A 26,920-nucleotide genomic window follows, 5' to 3' on the forward strand; every position below is an offset into this window, starting at 1 on the left:
ATGGATCCAAGTCATTTCCGCCCAGATGCACAACAATCACTTGAGGCTTTCCCCCACCTCCTATGCGCATCCTGTAACAGAGCGGGGAGCTCACTCCAATTTAGACCCTGCGCCCCGAGCCAGCGAATGTTAGCCCTGGATGCCGCCAATCCTAGCTGCTGCCCTCCCGGGGGACTGATGCGCCCTGATAGCCGCCCAGTGGATAAAGGATGTGCCCAATAATCCACACACGCACTGGGGTCTTTACTGTACCTATAACAACATGGATGGGGACAATGAAACGTTGACAAACAACCACTAGCAAAACACCCCTTCTAACCAAGCCCCTTTCCCATCCTGATCCATTTTGGATCTGGGAATGAGCAGTAGCACGCAATCATCCGAGGCCCTTACATGCCCCACTTTAATGCAGCCTACCTCCCCTTTCGTAGAGCAGGCGACCACTTCGCCTATCCTCAGCGCCCCCCGCAAATGTCAGCGTGAAAGCAGCCCAAAACAAGACCGTCTCATAGGCTGAACTGCACGCTGCCCCCCAGATTTACTACCAGCGAGCGCAATCTTTCTGTCGTGATTGGCTCCCTCCTATCCTTTGCGGGTGGGGCCATCCGGCCCCCATCCCTTCAAGATCTGCCTTACTAGGAAAGTACCCGTATAGTCCCCGAAACCTAAAGCTTTGCTGAAAAAACGACAAAGCCGCTAACCTGCTCAGAGCTGACAATCTGGACACACCCTCAAGCTTCAAGCACGCTAGCCATTCCAGAACGTGTACCTGAGACGCCTGACACAACAAGAAACCCTTCTGCTCGCTGAATCGCTCCCACGCCCTCCAATGCGACGAGTACACCGCCCACGTCTTAGGAGCCAGCTATGCTCTGATCAGGGGAAGGATGGTCTCCCAACCTCCGCCAGCTGTCAAAGGAAAAGAGGTCACGTTAGACCCTCAGCCGCCGCCCTCGGGGCCACCCTTCTAAACTGATCCCATTGAAATCTTGAAAGGGCATCTGCTATCACAATTGCTTACCCCTGGACGTGCCGCGCTGTGAAGCAAACATTAAGCAGCAAACACCGCAAGACCAGGTCACCACCACCGGCGAGGCTGCTGACAACCTGTTTATGGCGTACACCACGCTCATATTGTCTGACCAGAAGATTACTGACCGATTGGACAGCCTCTCTCCCCATAGTTCTACTGCTACAACAATAGGGAAGAGTTCGAGCAATGCTAGGTTACGCGTGAGGCCCGCGGTAATCCAGCCCTCTGGCCATGGCTCCGCACTCCAGTCTCCGTCCAAATAGGCTCCATAGCCCAACCCGCCCACCGCATCCCGTGAACAGATGCAGGGCTTGATTGGAAATGGGTCTGTCTCTCCCAAAGGCAGACCCCCATTAAATGAACCAGGAACCTTTCCCAAACTCTTAGGTCGTCCCTCACTCTCCTCCGTCACCCGGCGCCTCTGACTATGCGTCCGAGGCCCTTTCAATTGAGCTTCTAACCTGTTCGGGCCATCACTCTGCTCACACTGCACCCGCTCCCAGGGCCTTGCCCCGACCGCCACAAAAAGACGATCCTCTTGCCGCCACACTTAACCAACATAGCCCTTAAATAAACAATATAACAATATAACACACTTAACCAAATTCAAACTCTTTTTTTTTTTTTTTTTATAATATATATATATATAAATAACGCTGTGTTAACAACGGTCGGATGCCAACCATAGCACAGAACTTTGAAAACTAACTAATTTCCTACCGAGTATCCATTTTAAACAACCGATGAGATGGCTTTCTTAAAGTCAGCCAGAAAAATGTCCAACCCGACGTCCGCCAGGTGAACCCCATCCAGTCGGTAAAGGGCCTTCTTGTCGGCCGTAATAGTGTCATGCCTGATGACGAAACCTCCCACGGCCATGACCGCTCTTCCCAATTCCCTATTAACTTTCTTGCGGACATTGTACGCTGCCCTCTGTGTCACAATGTGACGCCAACGCAGCCGTGCAACCACGTTAGACCAACCTATCCGCACATCCTGAAGCCATGTGCACACCCACTTCATGTCCGCAACCATAACCCGAATTAAGTCCAACACGGGAATGGATCCCAAGTCATTTCCGCCCAGATGCACAACAATCACTTGAGGCTTTCCCCACCTCCTATGCGCATCCTGTAAACAGAGCGGGGAGCTCACTCCAATTTAGACCCCTGCGCCCGAGCCAGCGAATGTTAGCCCTGGATGCCGCCAATCCTAGCTGCTGCCCTCCCGGAAACTGATGCGCCCTGATAGCCGCCCAGTGGATAAAGGAGTGCCCAATAATCCACACATGCACTGGGGTCTTTACTGTACCTATAACAACATGGATGGGGACAATGAAACGTTGACAAACAACCACTAGCAAAACACCCCTTCTCACCCCCCCCCCCCCCCCCCGCTCCGGCCGGGAAGGTATCAAGAGGTCCCGCACTTTACGCGCCCCCATCAACTAAGCTTTTAAAGGGCGAATGTAGCCATTATATCGCTCCGACTTCCAACGCCCCATTTTCTTAATGACCACCTGCGACGGACCCACCGGCCGCAGCACTAGTCGCTGCCCCCGATACGGAATGAATGCGGAGCAATCTTAGACGGATCCAATCCCGCTGCCGCTGCCACTTTGGCTAGCACTTTGCGGAACTGGAAGGCTGAAAGAGAACTGCCGTCCTCATGCACGAGAAACTGCAGCCCTTCCGCCCGGCCGTACACGGCAATAATCCGCCCACACTCGATACCGGGCAGCATTCCGGGCATTTGTGCCTGGCTAAAGGCAACCAAGCCCCTTTCCCATCCTGATCCATTTTGGATCTGGGAATGAGCAGTAGCACGCAATCATCCGAGGCCCTTACATGCCCCACTTTAATGCAGCCTACCTCCCCTTTCGTAGAGCAGGCGACCACTTCGCCTATCCTCAGCGCCCCCGCAAATGCCAGCGTGAAAGCAGCCCAAAACAAGACCGGTCCTCATAGGCTGAACTGCACGCTGCCCCCAGATTTACTACCAGCGAGCGCAATCTTTCTGTCGTGATTGGCTCCCTCCTATCCTTTGCGGGTGGGGCCATCCGGCCCCATCCCTTCAAGATCTGCCTTACTAGGAAAGTACCCGTATAGTCCCCGAAACCTAAAGCTTTGCTGAAAAACGAAAAAGCCGCTAACCTGCTCAGAGCTGACAATCTGGACACACCCTCAAGCTTCAAGCACGCTAGCCATTCCAGAACGTGTACCTGAGACGCCTGACACAAACAAGAAACCCTTCTGCTCGCTGAATAGCTCCCACGCCCTCCAATGCGACGAGTACACCGCCCACGTCTTAGGAGCCAGCGATGCTCTGATCAGGGGAAGGATGGTCTCCCAACCTCCGCCAGCTGTCAAAGGAAAAGAGGTCACGTTAGACCCTCAGCCGCCGCCCTCGGGGCCACCCTTCTAAACTGATCCCATTGAAATCTTGAAAGGGCATCTGCTATCACATTGCTTACCCCTGGGACGTGCCGCGCTGTGAAGCAAACATTAAGCAGCAAACACCGCAAGACCAGGTCACCACCACCGGCGAGGCTGCTGACAACCTGTTTATGGCGTACACCACGCTCATATTGTCTGACCAGAAGATTACTGACCGATTGGACAGCCTCTCTCCCCATAGTTCTACTGCTACAACAATAGGGAAGAGTTCGAGCAATGCTAGGTTACGCGTGAGGCCCGCGGTAATCCAGCCCTCTGGCCCATGGCTCCGCACTCCAGTCTCCGTCCAAATAGGCTCCATAGCCCAACCCGCCCACCGCATCCGTGAACAGATGCAGGGCTTGATTGGAAATGGGTCTGTCTCTCCAAAGGCAGACCCCATTAAAATGAACCAGGAACCTTCCCAAACTCTTAGGTCGTCCCTCATCTCCTCCGTCACCCGGCGCCTCTGACTATGCGTCCGAGGCCCTTTCAATTGAGCTTCTAACCTGCGGTTGAAGACCCCTCCCCATGGGGATCGCCCTCCCTGCAAAGTTAAGCAATCCCAGAAGAGATTGCAGCTCCCTTAATGGAGATGTGCTCTGTGGGACATGCAGATTGAACCGCCCCAAGGAGGCGGTCGACTTTATCTTTTGGGAGCCTGCATAGGGATTGCAACAGTGTCAATCTCTATGCCCAGGAACGTCAGGCAGGTACATGGTCCCTGCGTTTTCTTGTGCGTTTTCTTGTGCGAGCGGAACCCTGAACTCGGTTGTAACATCCTGCATCACCCGCATCAACCCAGCACATTCGTCAGTATCTGGAGACCCTACCAGCAGGAAACCATCCAGGTAGTGGGCCATGGCCCCGCCCCCAGACGCCCTCTGCACCACCCAGTGCAGGAAGGAGCTGAAGCATTCAAAAAGGGCACATGACAAGGAGCAGCCCATGGGCAAACACCTGTCAACAAAGAATTCACCCTCGAACTTCATCCCCCATCAGCCGAAATGAGGAAGGATGAAGTGGAGCAAGCGGGAAAGCAGATTCAATGTCCAGTTTGGCCATCAAGGCCCCGCGACCCTGAGAGTGAACCACCTCCAGTGCCTCGTCAAAGGACTGATAGTGTACAGAGCTGGGGTCCGGATCTATTGTGTCGTTCACTGACGCCCCTTTGGGATACGACAGGTGATGAATAAGCCTGTACTTCCCCTTCTCCCGCTTGGGAACTACTCCCAGTGGAGAAACTACTAGATCCACGAATAGCCGTTCCCAAAATGGGCCGACCACCCTCCCCAGCCTCAGTTCCCTAGCCAACTTTTCCCTCACTACGTGCGGGAACTCATAAGCTGACCTTAGGTTACGGTGGACAGAGGACCTGGTTACTTGTGGAGTAACCGGTATCCTAAACCCCCACCCTCAACCCTGACGACCAGGACTGCCGCTGCCTCACCATCAGGGTATAGTGCCAGCCACGGCGCCATCTTCTCATACTTAAGTGGAGTTGGGGCCCTTGCCCCCAGGCCCCCCTCTACTATTCTGGGTGGATGCACCGGATTCCCTTCTCTTCGTGCATTCCGAACCTGGGTGAGGTCCGCTGCAAAACTTGCAGATGTGACGAAAGGAGCAATTCGCTCCTCTGTCACACTGCTTGTCCTGGAATTTCCAGCACTCCCTCCCACGCCTCTTCGGGTGCAGAAAGGACTGCTGTGTTCCAGGCTTCGTCACCTCTCGCGCCCCAACTTAGACCACAGGTGCATATCCTGCGTCCCGAAGTGTAAGATGGGGTTGCCCACCATTTTATTGTGGAATGCTAAATCGTAATCCCTCCAAGCACCTTCCTTGAACCTTTTGTAAATATCACCAATCATGTCCTGATATTTAAAAAGGTTATGCCCCTGAGTCGGCCACCTATCAACATAGCAGGACGCCAACACCCTATATCCTGCCATTCATCATAAGTTTCCTGGCGCCTGACTTTTTTGGGGCCAGAGCCCTCGGCGCCCTCTCCTTAGCTCTACAGGCTTCCGGAGTGAGTTCGTAGATATTCACATATCTACCCTCTTGGATTTTTTTAATCACTTTAGCCTTCAAATGGCCATAAAGTGAGTGGACTAGGCATGGGTACGAATCCCCGTGCACCGCCACTTTCCTTGACGCCACCTGCCCTGCCGGCGCATCCCCCACCTGCGCTAAGGAATTGTTCTCTACAACGCCCGGCGCGCCTGCCTTCGCCTGCACCTGCGCTGCCACTAATTTCTTAATCATTCTTAAACATCTGATGTTGGCCCGTACTTACTAAACCTAGCCCTGTCTCGCTATCAGAGCCTGAGTCGCTAGATGAAGACCCCATGTTAGTGTGTGTAATGTCAGTGATGGTGCACTCACCAGCCTGCGACAGCTGCTGCGAAGTCCCTTCCGATGGCTGTAGGCGTCACCTGCTGTTGAGCTAGCAGGTCCTGCAGCTCCTCCATTCGCCGTGCACTGGCTGCTTGTACCAGCCTCCATTCTTTGCTCTGCAACAGATGACACCTGAGGAGACAACCACAAAGAAAAACATGGAGCGCTAGCGTATGTAAAACATAACCTTTATTGTGGTTATTTAAAAACAGGACATATAGTCAATCAAAAAAGACAGAGATGGGATACCTCTGGCTGGCAGGCTTACGCGTTTCGGCAAAGCCGTAATCATAGCATACTATGCCAGCCACAGGTGTGCTTTATATACAAAATTAGAAACAACACCATTGGTTAAAAGGACATGTCATTTAAAACAACAGTACGCCCAGAGAGATTTTTGCATTTAACCCCTTATATTTCGGAGGTAAAAGAACAGATCTATCCTTGATTACATTATAAATATATATAGGTGGTATTTTGGAGACATATGAGGTTATTCACAATAAATAATTAAATAAATCGTCCATTATAGACGTTAAATAAAATAAATAGTTATTTTGTTATGTTCGCTACCTTAGATCACAGTCATAGTTAATCCCGTCATATCCATGGCCTATAGTAACGGTCTTATATTTAAACAAATTTAAACAAATCAAATTATAAATCTGTTACATAGTACAAATATGCACTATCGTTACTAAAGACTAGAAAAGTGTCAGTATAATGATCTCAGATTGTGTTAGTCAGATATGGGGGAAAGTTGTGTATTTAATATATTATTGAATGGTGTTATTTATATCTTATAATTTTATAGATATTATGAAAAAGATGGGATCGGGGTATTATTATTCCCAATAGTTTATAAGGTCGAATTCTGAGTTCAGGCCTTTTGGTATCCTTGTATCATTTTTAGGATCCACAACATTTCTCTTTTAGATAGAGTTACTCCACGGTCACCCCCTCTTTTTGGTTTAGGAACCATATCTATTGGTTGCCATGAAAAACATGTAAGGTCCTTATTATGAACCTGAGCAAAATGATGCACCACAGGGGTAGTTGCCTTGCCCCTCCTGATGGTAGACAAGTGCTCAATAATTCTTGTTCTAATGTCTCTAATGGTGAGCCCGATGTACTGTTTTCCACATACCGTACAGGTTACACAGTAGATGACAAAGGTAGAGGTGCAATTAAGACAAAAATTGATCTCGTTATGTCTTCCCTGTTGCAGTAGAGGTAAAGTGTTCTGACATAGTTAAATAATCACATGCTCCACATCTTGAGCTTCCACATTTGTAGGAGCCTTTACAACTGAGCCAGGCACTCCCCTGGGTGATAGTCTTCGGTAAGACTGTTGGGGACAATATATTGCCTAGGCTCTTGTTTCGTCGGTATGAGCATCTAAGCCCTTCTTTAACACATTGTGTAAGTCTAATCGTCTGCTATTAGCATACCAAAATGGTATTTGACGATTCTGCATACTTCCTCATACTGTGCACTGTATTCAGTGACAAATGTAACTCCCTTCTGGGCCTTCCCATTTGTCTGGTTTGATTTGTCCCTTAACAAATCACGGTCTGTCCATTCTGTCCACCTCCCTTTGTGCCCTACTTATTACCTTTCTAGGATAGCCTCTCTGAGATAAACGTTTTCTGACTTCCATCATTTGGTTGGCACTCTCATTGGCCTCGGAACAATTCCGTTTGGCCCTTATGAGTTGTCCCTTGGCTATAGCATACGGCACATGTCTGGGGTGGCAGCTTCTTGCATGTAGTAGTGAGTTGCCTGATATAGGCTTTCTATATAGGCTTGTCTCAATCCGACCATCAGGAGTCCCACTCAGTACTACATCCAAAAAGTTAATCTTGGTCCTTTGAGTTTCACTTGTAAATTTTAGACCAATATCATTGTCATTGAGTTTCCCTAGAAACTTTTCCAAATCATCAGAGCTGCCCTCCCAGATGAGGATTAGATCATCTATAAAGCGGCGGGAAGAAGGTAATACAACCACGGAGGGGGTTCTTATCTCCAAAGATGTGGGACAGCTCCCACCAACCCATGAATAGGTTGGCGTAAGAGGGGGCAAACTTCACCCCCATAGCTGTCCCACATCTCTGGAGATAGAACACACCCTCGAATTCAAAAAAATTTGTGAGTTAACAAGAACTCAGCCACTTGTAGTACATATCTCTGAAAACCTTCAGTAAGGGAGGACCAACCCCTGAGGAAGAATGACATAGCCTCCAATCCCTTTGAATGGGGAATGGAAGAATAGAGGGCTGTGACGTCTATGGTGACCCACTGGTTATTCTCTTCCACCCATGCAACATCATTTATCAGATTCATTAGGTGCTTGGTGTCCCTGAGATAGCTGGGGAGAGCTTCAACAAATGGATGTAGAATCATGTCCAGCCATTGAGACAAGCGTTCAAAGAGGAGACCCCTATACCACTTACTATAGGTCGTCCCTTCACATCTGTGAGGGACTTATGCACCTTAGGTAGATGATGGAATACTGGAGTGACCGGATGTTCCACAAATATATATGACATAGTGTCCTGATCAATGAAGCCATTTTCCATTCTATCATCTAAAAGGTGCATAAGTTCTCTCTTGAACCGGCTTGTAGGGTTCGTGGTTAAAACTGAATAGCATTGTCTGTCATCCAGTTGGCGCATTGCCTCATTGACATATTGCGCCCTATTCATTACCACCACTGAACCACCCTTGTCTGCATTTTTTATGACCAGATCGTGGTTATTGGCCAGGGAGGACAACGCTTCCCTTTCAATCCTATTCAAATTATTTGTAGTATTGCGGCCAGTAGAGTCAGCCAAAAGCTTGAGATCACGCTCCACTCTTTTATAGAAATTTTCAATTACATTCCCCCTACTTTGTATTGGGTAGAATTTAGAAGGAGGTTTTAAGCTCCTTGCTTTGCTAGTGGTTTGCAAAGATTCAAGTCCCTCACTTTCCAGCATGAGAGTGTTTAGTGAAACCAAGTCACATGATTCGGGAAAGCTAAGATCAGTATTTAGATTGGTGGTGACCCATTTGGGACCCTCCCCTTCACAAATAGACATAGTATCATTGCCTGAGAAATGACCCTTTAATGTTACATTTCGGATTAACCGATTCACATCAATAATTGTATGAAAAAGATTAAAATTCATAGTTGGTACAAAGCCCAAACCAAGACTTAATACACGTATCTGGGCATCTGTTAACACAGTATCTGAGAGATTTATAACACATGTCATTTGTATTTTGTTTGATTCCTCGTTTCCCTCAACCTGTAGCCTGGCTTCTGTTGGCCTCTGGCCCTTCCCCCCTCTGTCTGGATTGCTCTGGGGCAAGGAAAAAACCTGTTGCAAATGTTCTTGCCCAATATCTGAGTTGGTGGATTTAGCTAGTCCACCCCTGGGTTCTGTTAATAGCTTGGCTGGTTCACTGGCTTTATATTTACTCCCTGTCTCCCTTTGTCCATTATTCTGATTGGAAATTGTATTCATATGTGTTGTTATATGAACATTTGTGGGCTCAACCTGGCTATTTTTTAGAATACCTCTCGGTGTTGTAGTCTCATCCCCACTAGCACTGTCCCCGGACTCTGCCTCAGTGTCGGAAAAGGTCACTTGGGTCTGTCTCCTACCCCTCCTATTGCGTCTCCCTCTACTACGGTTCTGTTGTCTGCGAACCTGAGTTCGTCTTGTCCGGTTCCACACATAAACTGAGTCTGTGTCATAGTCTGTCTGGTCGCGTATGTATTTATTGTGTTTAGTGTCAATAACTGATTTCTTAACCTCAACAATGGTATTCTTTAAAACCATGTCAAATCTACCATAATCTATGTCATTTCTTCTGGAATTGAGTTCTGTTTGTATTTCACATATGTTTTCTCTAACACACGACAGCATTTTTGTTTTATATTCACAAAGCAATAACATTAATCTCACAGAACATTCTGTTAATATCATGTTCCAAGCTTTTATAAATTCAGAGTCATTAGTATCAAATGTAGGATATTTGTTAATTCGTAATCCTCTTGGGATAATACATAACTCAATATACTTATTCATAGACCAAATGTCCCATTGTAGCTTTATTTCTCTGATTTTAAGCTTTTCCATGTCATCAAAAAGTTCCCCTAAAGAGGAATAAGCTTTGTCAGTTGAGAAAATTCTGGACAGTTCTGTATCCGGTTCACCTCCAGTATCTATCGGTTGTAGTGAAAAATATTGAGAGACCATAGCATTGTCCATATTAGAGTCCCCCTGCATGTTTTAGAACTGAGGAGACAAAACAGACTGGGGAGTACTCTGAGCGACGAAGAGGGCCCCAGAAGGGGCCGCACCCTCATTTTTGCCACCCCTAGCCCTCTCCTGCACCCCAAGTGCTGCAGCCACAGCCCTTCTAATCAAATCCTCCTGAACACCTAATGCCTGACTAATGCATTCTCTCACCTCACGCTGCACTTCAGCAGCGATCTGCGGGCTGTCCACACATACATTCACACCCCTCAACTGGCCCTGCAGAGAGTCACCTTTGTCACCCATAGCACCTGACCCATGATTCACATTAGCATTGCCCTGTCTATTGGCTGTCTCCTGGCCACTGCCAGGAGCATGCATCTGCTCCCTTTGCTGAAAAGGGGGGCTGAGGCGGACAGACCGCTTCCTGAAAGTTAGAGGCATCATTTGTGCCTATACCTTGTCCCCTGCAAACTCTCACACATTGCTCCTGTCTCTGGGGTTGATCAGTAGCAATAGAATCCCTGTTCATAGCGGTAACAGCACCATTCGTGCCACTACACCTCAGCACCACCACCTCCGCTTCTATAGGAGGTCTAACCTGTTTCCTGTAACCCTGAGCCTGGATGTCCCCAGCTGCAGTAATGGCGTCATCTGCGCCTCTAACACTTGAGCCGCCCGCCTGCGTGCCTCGCACCTGCCGCCTATGCTCCCCGCTCACAGCCGCACTCACAACCTGCCCGGTGCCCGCCCCCCTGCGACCGTCGTCGCCGCCCGGAGTCTCCCCAACTTACTAGGGGCTGCTCCGGTAGGCTCCTCCGGTCGTCCTGCAGGGCGGCGTTGTACTCGCGTGCGACCACGCTCCTACCCAGAAGAAGATCCGTCAGAGGGGGAGGAGACGCGACGCACGTTATGTGCAGGGGAGCGTGGCCACGACCCGCACCACCAGAAGGCCCAAAGCCCGCCTGGCCATGGAAACCACCGGCACTACCACAGGACCCTCCGGCACCATCCAGGCCCTGCTCCACGCCGCCCGGCCCCCGGCCTGAGGCCAGAGACTGAGCGAGGGCCAAGACAGTGGCCAGAGCATCCAGCGGGAGTGCCGGCAGCTGCTGCATCAGGGCCCCCATGTCTGCTCCATGCTCCCCGGCCTCCCCCGCATCAGGCCCAGCCGTAGCCAAAACCTGGGCAGAACTATCCCTGGGAACCGCTCTCCCTGCTCCTCTTCCCCTAGCCCTGGTGCCCGCCCTGGCCACCGCCCTGCTTGTAGGGGTGTAACTCAGCTCCCTCCTAACCCTCTGTCTAGCTGCAATGGAGGGCCTACTGGGAACCCTAGCTTGGGGGGTAGGGGGTACCAAATCTTCCAGGTCTGATGTCTCATTTCCTCCTGCAGGTCTCTTCCTTCTTGAAGGCTCCACCACCGCATCCCTGTACCTCCTGGGAGGCAAAGAAGTACGCCTCGCACGCTTCATGAGGCCTAAAATTCAAGATATCCAGCCCTGAAGAAAGTTCTCCTCAAAGTCTGGAGGCAGAAAGAGGCCGAATCCACTGGAACAGGACCCTATAAAGGCAAGAGGTACACCCTCCCACACATTTGCAACATTGTAGCATACACACACTTCTAGAACCCTCCAGACTTCAAGTCAGTTATTCCTTAATTTTGCTACAGGCCCACTAGAGGGCCTTCCACTTCCAATTTTTATGATCAAATGTGATATGAATGACATTCTAATTCAATTTTATTATAAAAAAAAAATGTTCTCTTTGTAATTATTCCTGAAATGCAGGAATGTAAGCTCCGTAGAGTGCACTTATCTCAAGATGTATATATTTGGATTTTGTATTGGTAGCAGTTTTTCTGTCTTCCAGAAATTTAGATATAAAAACATAATTATATAATTATTAATTTTTCATGGTAAATGGCTTTTGACAAATACAAAAATGAAAACTAATTGAACCAAAATAACATGAAGATTTAATCATTTTTTTTTTATATGAATCGTGGCCCTCATAGGTATTCATTAAAGTTATATTAAACCTTATCTAATCAAATGCCATATATGTAATCTTTTCTATTAAAAAATAATACATGAACCTTATTTTTTTTTAAATCCATTAAAAGGGTTAAATTTGTGCCTATTGTAATACTTCTATCACAATTTTATGTCGGCCCACTAGGATGAACTTTATATGACAATTCCAATAAACATCCAATCAGTGTTTGTGTCATATGACACTCTTGAAGTCCAGCTATTTGAAAGCTCTTAGGAAGCCTATGTAGATTGTGGCTGGGACTGCTCTCTATGTCACAGGCTGGCCAAACAAGAAATGAAGAGGGGTGAAGGAACAGAAGATACCAAGTAGGATTATAAATCTACTATTATAAAATATCTATGCACTTTAAAAAATAAAAAGGCAGTTTTGCTTGTACACTAATATAATTTTCATTGCAACATTATTAAAGTCTTAAATTTACCATCACTTAAAGTAATAATTACAACTCAAATTTTATGAATACATATGTTGGTCATGGTATTCATATATATAGTGTCCATATGAATTATTTATATGTATTCTCTGTATCTATCTATCTACCTCCTTTTAAAAATATATATATAAATATATATATATATATACACATATATATATATATATTCTAGTCTTGAGAAAGGCCTAGTCTAGGCCAAAACGCGTTGGCATACTGGTGAGTTTGGTTTTAATTACCTATATTATATATCATATACAGTGTTGCACTATTTGTTTCTCTTTTGTTCCCTTTTAGGTATTTTATCGATGTATTTGTTTGTTATGGATCTTACCAAGGATTTTTAACATCTGAATTAAGGATTTGTTTTCACTAGATCTTTAGTGCTTTTTAATATTATCACTGATTTTCTATTTTTGTCTTTTGATTTTTGACCCTTTGTTTATCATTTGAATTCAAGTTTTCCACGTGGATTTTTTCACAAGTTATTTTTATTTTTATTTTTTATACACCTCACGGATTTGCAATTTTTTAATTTAGCAGCTGAACCACAATAATTTGACCCACTCAACGTTTACATTCTACTATTATTGACTTCACGTTATATTTCTACACGTCACTTTGGAGGAAACACTACTGGATTCACTTACATATAACCGGTTGAACATTTGAACATTTTTTATGTACGCCAATTTTTGTGAACACTATTTTTTGTGAATGCTATTTTTCTTTTTTGTGAATGCTATTTTTCTTTGTTGAAAGCTATTGTGTGCACGCAATCACTCAGGTTGTTTATATTGTTGAATGTACATGTCCTTCTAACTCCTCATCACTGGCTCACTAAGTCAGCGTCACATGCTATACTCCATTGGATATTTTTAGATATTTTTAGATTTGTTCATAATATATTTTTTTGTTAAGTTAGACATGGATTCATGCGTCTGATTGCCATTTGTAAATTTTTATATGTATTAAAATGTACCTTTTACTAGCCTTTTAAGCTTTTTAGCGCTTACTCTCTCCCAATTTTAGATTATATACTGTAAGATTGCTTTCCTGAGATTTTGTTTATATATATATATATATATATATATATATATATATATATATACCTGTGTGTGTATATATATATATATATATATATATATATACCTGTGTGTGTGTATATATACATATATTTATATATATATATATATATATATATATATATATACAGTGTATATATATATATATATATTTATTTATATGTATATACATACATACATACATACTACATCTTGTTAACTGTCTGTTCTCATTTTTTTTTCTTTAGAAAATGGAATCCAGTGATTTGAAACTATTACCTTTAAACTCTGATATTGCAGAAAGTCAAAACAGCATTTGCATTTTTGGAACCGGAGACTTTGGACGCGCACTAGCCCATAAAATGCTGCAGAGTGGCCTTTCTGTAATATTTGGAAGTCGAAATCCTAATGTTTCTAACTTACTACCTACAGGAGTTGAAGTACAAAGCCATACTGTGGCAGCACAAAAATCTTCCATCATTTTCTTGGCAGTCCAAAGAGATCATTATAGTTTTCTTACTGAGATGACAGAAGTTTTGGAAGGAAAAGTTTTAGTGGATGTCAGCAACAATCTAAAAATAAACCAGTACCCTGAATCTAATGCAGAATACCTTGCCAAAATTTCACCTGGAAGTAAGGTAGTTAAAGCATTTAACACAGTGTCTGCATGGTCTCTGCAATCAGGTTCTTTGGATGCAAACAGACAGGTAAGGAAGTAAAAGATTAGGTCCTTCTTATTTTGATTCTTACACATGTAGAAAAGAAAATAAGAGGAATTGGAAAATGATCGACTAGTAGAGAAATGTAAATCAACAAAACAAATTAAAAATCAACATCATTTAAAAAAAGAAAATATTTTACGTAAAAATGCTGCCTGATGTTTAAACACTAAAACAAAAGTACAAGTTACTATGCATTTAAATATATATTATATTAATAGATTATCACTAGATTGTAACAGAGTTGATGTTCCAGGAGAAGTGGAGCAAATGAGCAGTGATATTAAAAAACTGGAGTACCACGCAAATAAACAGGATCTAGAATTTAATATTTATATCAGTAAACGTATGCATATAGGATCCAAAAACCCAAAGGCAAATTATAGTCGCAATAGTACATTATTGACTGTAATTAGAGAGGAACGGGACTTGGGAATTATTATTTCAGATTATTTAAAATTTGGTAGACAATAAGACAAGTTAAAGGGACAGCCTACTCCAGAATTTTTATTGTTTAAAAATATTGAAAATCCCTTAATAACCCATTTTCCAGTTTTGCAAAACCAACACGGTTATTTTAATATACTTTTTGTAGCACATAGTTAGTTATATAGCACACATGACTTACATCCTCTAGCTGTGAAAAACTGTCAAATGCATTCAGATAACAGACGGTTTTCAAGGGCTTAGAAATTAGCATATGAGCCTACCTAGGTTTAGTTTCAACAAAGAATACCAAGAGAGCAAAGCAAATTTGATGATAAAAGTAAATTGGAAAGTTTTTAAAAAAATGCATGTCCTATCTGAATCCGGAAAGTTTAATTTTGACTAAACTGTCTCTTTAAATATTTGGTTGCACTGGGAGAGGTATTAGCAGCAGAAATAACAAGGTTCCTATGACACTTTACAGATCACTAGTAAGGCCTTAGCTGGAATATTGTGTACAGTTCTTGAGACCTTGGGGCCAAATTATCAAGCCCCTGTTTCCGCATGAGCCTTTTTGATCGCCGGAAACAGCAGTTATGAAGCAGCGGTCTAAGGACCGCTGCTCCACAACTTGTCCACCTGTTCTGAGGCTGCGGACATTAATCCGCCCGATTCTATATGATCGGGCTGATTGACACCCCCTGCTAGCGGCCGATTGGCCACTAATCTGCAGGGGGCAACATTGCACAAGCAGAGGACATGATACGCTACATTGTATCATGTCCACTCGCACTTTCATAAATCGGCCCCCATATCTCCAAAAGGATATAAATGAACTAGAATAGAAACTGTCCAAAGGATGTCTACTAAAATGATACATGCTCTAAAAAATTAAATATTCTAAGAAAGGCTATTTGATCTAAATATCTACGGTTTGGAGGAGAGAAGGGAAAGTGGTGACATGATAGAAACCTAAATACCAAAACAGTAGGTCACAATCATAAATTAGAAAGTAGCAGATTCAGGAAAAATGCGTTGAAGCATTTTTTTACAGAAAGGGTGGTGGATTCATTGAATACAATTCCAATAGAGGTGTTAAACACAGGGACTGTAAAATAATTTACAAATGCCTGGGACATGCTAAAGGCTATCCTACGAAAAGAGTTAAATTTAACACGGCTACACTTGATGGGAATTTTGGTTCTTATCTACCATCAAATTCTATGTTTCTACTACATAGACTATATTCACTAGTCCAAATTCCTTTTAGAATCTTGGGTGATATGGGTAACTATAAGCATAAACCGTTCAGACTGTGCAGAATTAACTTTATTAATTACCATTGCTAGAACTATGTGTTTAATAATCTTCTTGAGACTATGGATGGGCGAATGTGTTTATATCTGAATTCAAATGTTAGAACGAATGTTATTGTAGAAAATCGATTTACATAATAGAATGTTGATAAGAACGAATATTCTTAAAAATTTGATTTTCGAATGTTATTTACAGTTTTCGAATGTCACATTCGAATTCAAATGTCATATTCGAATTTGAATGTTACATTCGAATATCACATTCGAATTCGAATATTAGATTTATAAAACACAATTGTAGACTAGAAACACTATTTCGAAAGTCACATTCGAATCAAATATCACATTCAAATTGAATGTCACATTTGAATTCGATTATTACATTTATAAAACACAGTATTAGATTAGGAATACTATTTTGAATTTGAATGTCACATTCAAATGAATATCACATTCAAATCGAATATTACATTTAAAACACAGTATTAGACTAGAAATACTATTTCAAATTTGAATATTACATTTATTAAACACAAGTTGTAGACTAGAAATACTATTTCAAATTCGAATGTCACATTCGAATTCAAATATTACATTTCAAAATTGAATGAATACATAGCTAAACATTCTATTATTCGAACGAATATTTTCGAATTTTATTGAAAAATTCAAAAATGAAAATTCAAAAATAGAATGTTAGAATGTTATATAAACATTCGAAATTTGATTCAAACGAACGAATATATAAAAATTTATTTTAAATTTTGAATTTTTAGAAACATTCGCCCATCCCTACTTGAGACAAACTAAATCATGCACAGTGTGCATACGATTAGATATACAGATAGATAGATAGATAGATAGATAGATAAATATATACATAGACAGATAGATAGATGATAGACAAATAGATGGATATATGACCCACATTAACTAACGCCCTCTAGCTGTAAAAAAATGTCAAAATGCATTGAGATAAAAGTGGCCTTCAAGAACTTAGAAATTAGCATACAAGCCTACCTAGGTTTAGCTTTCAACAAAGAATAGCAAGAGAAATTTGATTAAAAAGTAAATCGAAAAGTTGTTTAAAATTGCATGCCATATCTGAATCATGAAATAATTTTTAACTAGATTGTCACTTTAAATTATAGCTGTTTAAATTTAACCCCTTAAGGACCAAGGCCATTTTTCAATTTCTTTCCCTGAAGGACCAGGGCTATTTTTAAATTTCTGCGGTGTTTGTGTTTAGCTGTAATTTTCCTCTTACTCATTTACTGTACCCATACATATTATATACCGTTTTTTCTCGCCATTAAATGGACTTTCTAAAGATACCATTTTTTTCAATATATCTTATCATTTACTTTAAAAAAATGATAAAATATTAGGAAAAAATGGAAAAAAACACACTTTTTCTAACTTTGACCCCCACAATCTGTTACACATCTACAATCACCAAAAAACACCCATGCTAAATAGTTTCTAAATTTTGTCCTGAGTTTAGAAATACCCAATGTTTACATGTTCTTTGCTTTTTTTGCAACTTATAGGGCCATAAATACAAGTAGCACTTTGCTATTTCCAAACCACTTTTTTTCAAAATTAGCGCTAGTTACATTGGAACACTGATATCTTTCAGGAATCCCTGATTAACCCTTGACATGTATATATTTTTTTTTAGAAGACATCCCAAAGTATTGATCTAGGCCCATTTTGGTATATTTCATGCCACCATTTCACCACCAAATGCAATCAAATAAAAAAAATTGTTCACTTTTTCCCAAATATTTTCACAAACTTTAGGTTTCTCACTGAAATTATTTACAAACAACTTGTGCAATTATGGCATAAATGGTTGTAAATGCTTCTCTGGGATCCCCTTTGTTCAGAAATAGCAGACATATATGACTTTGGCGTTGCTTTTTGGTAATTAGAAGGCCGCTAAATGCCACTGCGCATCACACGTGTATTATGCCCAGCAGTGAAGGGGTTAATTAGGGAGCATGTAGGGAGCGTCTAGGGTTAATTTTAGCTTAAGTGTAGTGTAGTAGACAACCCCAAGTATTGATCTAGGCCCATCTTGGTATATTTCATGCTACCATTTCACCGCTAAATGCGATCAAATAAAAAAAACGTAAAATTTTTCACAATTTTAGGTTTCTCACTGAAATTATTTACAAACAACTTTTCAAAGTATGGCATAAATGATTGTAAATGCTTCTCTGGAATCCCCTTTGTTCAGAAATAGCAGACATATATGGCTTTGGTGTTGCTTTTTGGTAATTATAAGGCCGCTAAATGCTGCTGCGCATCACATGTGTATTATGGCTAGCAGTTAAGGGGTTAATTAGGGAGCTTGTAGGGAGCTTGCAGGGTTAATTTTAGCTTTAGTGTAGAGATCAGCCTCCCACCTGACACATCAGACCCCCTGATCCCTCCCAAACAGCTCCCTTCCCTCCCCCACCCCACAATTGTCCCCGCCATCTTAAGTACTGGCAGAAAGTCTGCCAGTACTAAAATAAAAGGTATATTTAAAATTTAAAAAAAAAATTGTATTGCATATTTACATATGCAGCTGTGTAGGACCCCCCCTTAGCCCCCAACCTCCCTGATCCCCCCCAAACAGCTCTCTAACCCTTCACCTCTACCTTACTGGGAGCCATCTTGGTTACTGGCAGCTGTCTGCCAGTACCCTGTTTTCAAATACAAATGTGTTTTTTTTAATTTTTTTTATTTTTTTTTATTTTTTCTGTAGTGTAGCTTCCCCCCCCCCCCCACAGACCAATTACCCACCCGCTCCCAGATCCCTTAGATTTACTTTTGTTGGGGATTTTATCCCCCCTTACTGCCACTCATATAGCATGTATTTGCTGTAGTGTAGCGGTTCCCACCCGCTCCCTCCCCGTGCACGCGCCCGCCCGCCACCCCCTGTGCACGCGCGCGCTCCCGTGCGCGCTCCCGACTATCCCGCCCCCGATCCCGCCCCCCTCTCTCTTCAGTTTTTCATCGATGGCCGCCCACCCGCCTCCCACGGTCATCTCCCACCCACCAACGATTGCGGCCATCGATGCCGGTGCAGAGAGGGCCACAGAGTGGCTCTCTCTGCATCGGATGGGGGAAAAAGGTTATTGCAGGATGCCTCGATATCGAGGCATCACTGCAATAACCGTAAAGCGGCTGGAAGCGATCAGGATCGCTTCCAGCCACTTTAATCCCCAAAGTCGTACAGGGTACGTCACTGGTCTTTAAAGACCAGGTTGTGTGCAACGTACCCTGTACGACTCGTGTCGTTAAGGGGTTAAAGTGAAATAAACAGAGCATCTTTTGCATACAGCTGTGTCCTGCAACATTACTGCCCACTCACTGGCTTATAAGGACAACTCCCACAGACAAAATAAAGGTTTATTTAGCACAGGAACATCCATCAAATGATATATAATACAAAAAAATGTTTTTTATTATTTATTACTGCTTAAACAAATTACAAGAAAGACATAATTTTAGGAGTATAATAGATTTGAATGTGTTAGATAACACACACTTGTAATATTAAAAATGTATCTCTTGTCTACCTAGGTCTTTGTATGTTCAAATGACAACAAGGCAAAGCAAATGGTAATGGATATTGTACGTGCAATAGGTCTGACACCTCAAGACCAAGGATCTCTAGTGGCTGCTAAGGATATTGAAAATTACCCTCTACAGCTGTTTCCAATGTGGAAGCTCCCCATATGCATATGTGCTGGGCTGACTGTATTTGTTTTTCTGTATTGTATTTTATCTGACATCATCTATACTGCTGTCACAGATGGAAAAGATATTTCATTTCGAGTTGCGATTTCAATTCCAAATAAGGTATTTCCAATAGTGTCCCTTATGCTATTGGCATTGGTTTATTTGCCCGGAGTATTTGCTGCCATCGTCCAATTATATCGAGGAACAAAGTACAGCAGGTTTCCTAACTGGCTTGATATATGGATGCTATGTCGGAAGCAACTTGGGCTTGTAGCCTTGGCATATGCATTTCTTCATGCAATTTATACTCTTGTTATACCAATTCGATACTATGTGAGGCATAGGTCAGCAAGCAACATTATTTCACAGGTACAGTCATTTTAAATCATGTTTATAATACCTGTTATTACTTCCATTAATATTTTCTGCATTTCAAGTGCATTACCATTTTATTGTTGCATTGAGAAGTTAATTATGCATGTACGATGGTTTATGAAAAGTTATTTTAGACTAACCTAATTATATACTGTTACAAAATAAGTAAAAACGTAGCTAAAGACATAACACTTGATGTGGTCTGTTTTTTCCCCAAAGGTTCTAAAAAAATGTCACATGACAAGTTAGGGTACAAAAAGAAATGCCCTGGAATTGTTGAAAATAAATATAAATCTTTTTTTACCATAGAAGCTGCAGCTTGGCATTAAACACTACTCTTGTCTACAAGAACCCCTAAATCCCTTTTTACCACTATTTTTCTAAGTATTGTCCTATTTCAGTTATTGCAAATCTTGCAGAGCAATTATATTCTGCTGTGACCTAAGCACCTTGATATCATACACATTATCTACAAAGATAGAGATGTTGCTATCTAATCTTTTTCTCAATCAGTTAGATTACGAGTTTTGAGCGCTATAGGGCAATTAACGACTGCCACAAAAGCGGCATTAATTCACCTCCCTATAGCGCTGCTATTACAAGTTTGTAAAAAGCAGGCTTGTGTGGGCGATATGGTGGAGTTGAGCTCCATACCGTATCGAAATACAAGCGCTGCTTTGACATGCTCGTGCACGATTTCCCCATAGACATCAATTGGGAAGCCTAACACCTGCGATCACGGAAACAAAAGCTCCGTAATGCAGCCCCATTGATGTCTATAGGGAAAGAAAAAGTTATGTTTAAACCTAACACCCTAACATAAACACCCCTAATCTACCGCCCCTAACATCGCTGCCACCTATCTACATTTATTAACCCCTAATCTGCTGCCCCTAATGTCGCTGCCACTATGCTAACGTTATTAACCCCTAAACCTCTGGCCTCCCACATCACTAACACTACATAAATATATTAATCCCTAAACCTAATCCTAACGTAACCCTAAGCATAAGTCTAACCCTTACCCTAACACCCACTAACTTAAATATAAAAAAACCTTACAATTATTACCTAAATAATACCTATTTAAAACTAAATACAAACTTACCTGTAAAAAAACCTAAGCTAGCTACAAAATAATTAATAGTTATATTGTAGCAATCTTACGCCTAGATTTAGAGTTTTGTCGGTAAAGACCCGCGTAGCTAACGCAGGTTTTTTTCCCAATGCACCCTTAAGACAACGCTGGTATTTAGAGTTGCCTGAGGGGCTGCGTTAGTTTCCAAAAAGGGTGCGTTGAGCCGAATGTACCGCCACTTCAACCCTCAATACCAGCATTGCTTACGGTAGCGGTAAGCTGGCAAAACGTGCTTGTGCACGATTCCCCCATAGTAAACAATGGGGCAGTTTGGGATGAAAAAAACCTAACACCTGCAAAAAAGCAGCGTTATGCTCCAACGCAGCCCCATTGTTTCCTATAGGGAAACACTTTCTAATCTGCACCTAACACCCTAACATGAACCCCGAGTCTAAACACCCCAAAACTTACACTCATTAACACCTAATCTGCCGCCCCCGCTATCGCTGACACCTGCATTATACTATTAACCCCTAATCTGCCGTTCCGGACAACGCCGCACCTACATTATCCCTATGTACCCCTAATCTGCTGCCCCTAACATCACCGACCCCTATATTATATTTATTAACCCCTAATCTGCCCCCCAATGTCGCCACTACCTTACCTACAGTTATTAAACCCTAATCTGCCGACCCGACCTCGCCGCTATTCTAATAAAGTTCTTAACCCCTAAACCGTCGCACTCCCACCTCGCAAACCCTATAATAAATAGTATTAACCCCTAATCTGCCCCCCCAATGTCGCTGCCACCTAACTTCAAGTATTAACCCCTAATCTGCCGACCGGACCTCGCCGATACTCTAATAAATGTATTAACCCCTATATCTAAGTATAACCCTAACCATAACACCCCCCTAAGTTAAATATAATTTTAATCTAACAAAATAAATTAAATCTTATTAACTAAAGTGTTCCTATTTAAAACTAAATACTTACCTGTAAAATAAACCCTAATATAGCTACAATATAACAAATCATTATATTGTAGCTATTTTAGGATTTATATTTATTTTACAGGCAACTTTGTATTTATTTTAACTAGGTACAATAGCTATTAAATAGTTATTAACTATTTAATAGCTATCTAGTTAAAATAATTACAAAATTACCTGTAAAATAAATCCTAACCTAAGTTACAATTAAACCTAACACTACACTATCAACTAAATTACAAAAACAAACAAACACTAAATTACAAAAAATAAAAAAAAGATTACAAGAATATTAGGCTAATTACACCTACTCTAAGCCCCCTAATAAAATAAAAAAGCCCCCCCCAAAAATAATAAAGGTCCCTACCATATTCTAAATTAAAAAGTAACCAGCTCTTTTACCAGCCCTTAAAAGGGCTTTTTGCGGGGCATGCCCCTAAGTAATCAGCTCTTTTGCCTGTAAAAAAAATACAACCCCCCATCAACATTAAAACCCACCACCCACATACCCCTACTCTAACCCACCCAAACCCCCCTTAAAAAAACCTTACACTACCCCTGAAGATCTCCCTACCTTGAGTCGTGTTCACCCAGCCGGGCACCGATGGACCAAAAGAGGACATCCGGAGCGGCAGAAGTCTTCATCCTATCCGGGCAGAAGAGGACATCCAGACCGGCAGACATCTTCATCCAAGCGGCATCTTCTATCTTCATCCATCCGGAGCGGAGCTGAGCCATCTTCTTCCAGCCAACGCGGATCCATCCTCTTCAACTGACGCCTACTCGCCGAATGAAGGTTCCTTTAAATGACGTCATCCAAGATGGCGTCCCTCAAATTCCGATTGGCTGATAGGATTCTATCAGCCAATCGGAATTAAGGTAGGAAAAATCTGATTGGCTGATTAAATCAGCCAATCAGATTCAAGTTCAATCCGATTGGCTGATCCAATCAGCCAATTAGATTGAGCTTGCATTCTATTGGCTGTTCCGATCAGCCAATAGAATGCAAGCTCAATCTGATTGGCTGATTGGATCAGCCAATCAGATTTTTCCTACCTTAATTCCGATTGGCTGATAGGATTCTATCAGCCAATCGGAATTAAGGTAGGAAAAATCTGATTGGCTGATTAAATCAGCCAATCAGATTCAAGTTCAATCCGATTGGCTGATCCAATCAGCCAATTAGATTGAGCTTGCATTTTATTGGCTGTTCCGATCAGCCAATAGAATGCAAGCTCAATCTGATTGGCTGATTGGATCAGCCAATCAGATTTTTCCTACCTTAATTCCGATTGGCTGATAGAATCCTATCAGCCAATCGGAATTCGAGGGACGCCATCTTGGATGATGTCATTTAAAGGAACCTTCATTCGGCGAGTAGGCGTCGGTTGAAGAGGATGGATCCGCGTCAGCTGGAAGAAGATGGCTCCACTCCACTCCGGATGGATGAAGATAGAAGATGCCGCTTGGATGAAGATGTCTGCCGGTCCGGATGTCCTCTTCTGCCCGGATAGGATGAAGACTTCTGCAGCTCCGAATGTCCTCTTTTGGTCCATCAGTGCCCGGCTGGGTGAACACGACTCAAGGTAGGGAGATCTTCAGGGGGGTAGTGTTAGGTTTATTTAAGGGGGGTTTGGGTTAAAGTAGGGGTATGTGGGTGGTGGGTTTTAATGTTGGGGGGGTGGTTGTATTTTTTTTTACAGGCAAAAGAGCTGATTACTTAGGGGCATGCCCCGCAAAAAGCCCTTTTAAGGGCTGGTAAAAGAGCTGGTTACTTTTTAATTTAGAATATGGTAGGGACCTTTATTATTTTGGGGGGCTTTTTTATTAGGGGGCTTAGAGTAGGTGTAATTAGCCTAATATTCTTGTAATCTTTTTTTATTTTTTGTAATTTAGTGTTTGTTTTTTTGTAATTTAGTTTAGTTTATTTAATTGTATGTAATTGTAGGTAATTTATTTAATTAATTTATTGATAATTTAGTGTTAGGTTTAATTGTAATTTAGGTTAGGATTTATTTTACAGGTAACTTTGTAATTATTTTAACTAGGTAGCTATTAAATAGTTAATAACTATTTAATAGCTATTGTGCCTAGTTAAAATAAATACGAAGTTGCCTGTAAAATAAATATAAATCCTAAAATAGCTACAATATAATTATTTGTTATATTGTAGCTATATTAGGGTTTATTTTACAGGTAAGTATTTAGTTTTAAATAGGAATACTGTAGTTAATAAGATTTAATTTATTTTGTTAGATTAAAATTATATTTAATTTAGGGGGGTGTTAGGGTTAGACTTAGATATAGGGGTTAATACATTTATTAGAGTAGCGGCGAGGTCCGGTTGGCAGATTAGGGGTTAATACTTGAAGTTAGGTGGCGACGATGTTAGGGAGGGCAGATTAGGGGTTAATACTATTTATTATAGGGTTTGCGAGGCGTGAGTGCAGCGGTTTAGGGGTTAATACATTTATTATAGTGGCGGTTAGGATTTATTTTACAGGTAACTTTGTAATTATTTTAACTATGTAGCTATTAAATAGTTAATAACTATTTAATAGCTATTGTACCTAGTTAAAATAAATACGAAGTTGCCTGTAAAATAAATATAAATCCTAAAATAGCTACAATATAATTATTTGTTATATTGTAGCTATATTAGGGTTTATTTTACAGGTAAGTATTTAGTTTTAAATAGGAATACTGTAGTTAATAAGATTTAATTTATTTTGTTAGATTAAAATTATATTTAATTTAGGGGGGTGTTAGGGTTAGACTTAGATATAGGGGTTAATACATTTATTAGAGTAGCGGCGAGGTCCGGTCGGCAGATTAGGGGTTAATACTTGAAGTTAGGTGGCGACGATGTTAGGGAGGGCAGATTAGGGGTTAATACTATTTATTATAGGGTTTGCGAGGCGTGAGTGCGGCGGTTTAGGGGTTAATACATTTATTATAGTGGCGGCAAGGTCCGGTCGGCAGATTAGGGGTTGATAAGTGTAGTTAGGTAGCGGCGACATTGGGGGGGGGGGCAGATTAGGGGTTAATAAATATAATGTAGGTGTCAGCGATGTTAGGGGCAGCAGAATAGGGGTTCATAGGGATAATGTAGGTGGCGGTGGTGTGCGGTCGGCAGATTAGGAGTTAAAAAAATGTATTATAGTGGCGGCGATGTGGGGGGCTTCAGTTTAGGGGTACATAGGTAGTTTATGGGTGTTAGTGTACTTTAGAGCACTGTAGTTAAGAGCTTTATAAACTGGCGTTAGCCCATAAAGCTCTTAACTACTGACGTTTTTTTGCAGCTGGAGTCTTGTCGTTAGAGGCTCTACCGCTCACTTCAGCCAAGACTCTAAATACCGGCGTTAGGAAGATCCCATTGAAAAGATAGGATACGCAATTGGCGTAAGGGGATCTGCGGTATGGAAAAGTCACGGCTTGACCCTTTCCTGCCTGACTCTAAATACCAGCGGGTGGCCAAAAGCAGGACCCCTTAACGCTGCTTTTGATGGCTAACGCAGAACTCTAAATCTAGGCGTTAGGTTTTAATTTTATTTCACTTGTAAGTTTGTATTCATTTTAACTAGGTAGACTAGTTAGTAAATAGTTATTAACTATTTACTAACTACCTAGTTAAAATAAATACAAATTTACCTGTAAAATAAAACCTAACCTGCCTTACAATAAAACCTAACATTACAATCAAATCAAAGAAATTAAATTAATCAAATACAATTATCTAAATTACAAAAAAAACAACTAAATTACACAAAAAAAAACGAAATTAGCAAAAAACAACAACAAATTACTCCTAATCTAATAGCCCTATCAAAATAAAAAAGCCCCCCCAAATAATAAACCCCTAGCCTACACTAAACTGCCAATAGCCCTTAAAAGGGCCTTTTGCGGGGCATTGCCCCAAAGATAACAGCTCTTTTACCTGGCAATAAAAATAACAAACACCCCTCCAACAGTAAAACCCACCACCCACCCAGCCAATCCCCCCAAATAAAACTCTATCTAAATAAACCTAAGCTAACCATTGCCCTGAAAAGGACATTTGAATGGGCATTGCCCTTAAAAGGGCATTTAGCTCTTTTATGGTGCCCAAATCCTAAGCTAAAAATAAAACCCACCCAATAAACCCTTTAAAAAACCTAACACTAACCCCCGACGAACCACTTACAGTTTTACCACATACCACACCACTGTAGTTTTATATATATATATATATATATATATATATATATATATATATATATATATATATATATATATATATATATATATATATATATATATATATATATATAATTAATGATTTAATGATATCAAGGTTCAAATAATAAAAAATAACGATCCAACCCCTTAGGGTGCCTACTCACAGGATAGACCCTCAAAAAATATGAGGTTTGTATGCGTATATAAAGATGGTTGCCCCACGCTGCACGCTTGTTCTACGCTGCAAGAAGACTCTCGCCTGCTTTCAGTGAGACGCTGGAGCAGAATTAGACAAAGACTAAGTACTGTCCGGGGAAAATACTCACCTTTGAAATAGGGGGAAGTTCTTCAAGAACAACCATCCCTTGTTGAGAGGTGGTGCATTTGTACCCAGTGT

The 26,920-nt window shown here is 41.9% G+C and overlaps 1 protein-coding gene across 1 annotated transcript in view; it reads left to right on the forward strand.

The window, feature by feature from the left end:
- The first annotated feature begins 11,500 nt into the window (after positions 1-11,500).
- LOC128660261 (metalloreductase STEAP4) overlaps positions 11,501-26,920 on the forward strand; it is a 45,240-nt gene continuing 29,820 nt past the window's right edge. The window contains exons 1-3 of the mRNA XM_053714017.1: positions 11,501-11,688; positions 13,910-14,368; positions 19,699-20,226. Coding sequence (XP_053569992.1) covers positions 13,913-14,368; positions 19,699-20,226 — 984 coding nt within the window. The 5' untranslated portion in view covers positions 11,501-11,688; positions 13,910-13,912. The remainder of the gene's footprint in view (positions 11,689-13,909; positions 14,369-19,698; positions 20,227-26,920) is intronic.

The sequence above is a fragment of the Bombina bombina genome, chromosome 5 (assembly GCF_027579735.1).
Source record: "Bombina bombina isolate aBomBom1 chromosome 5, aBomBom1.pri, whole genome shotgun sequence".
Lineage (NCBI taxonomy): Eukaryota > Metazoa > Chordata > Amphibia > Anura > Bombinatoridae > Bombina > Bombina bombina.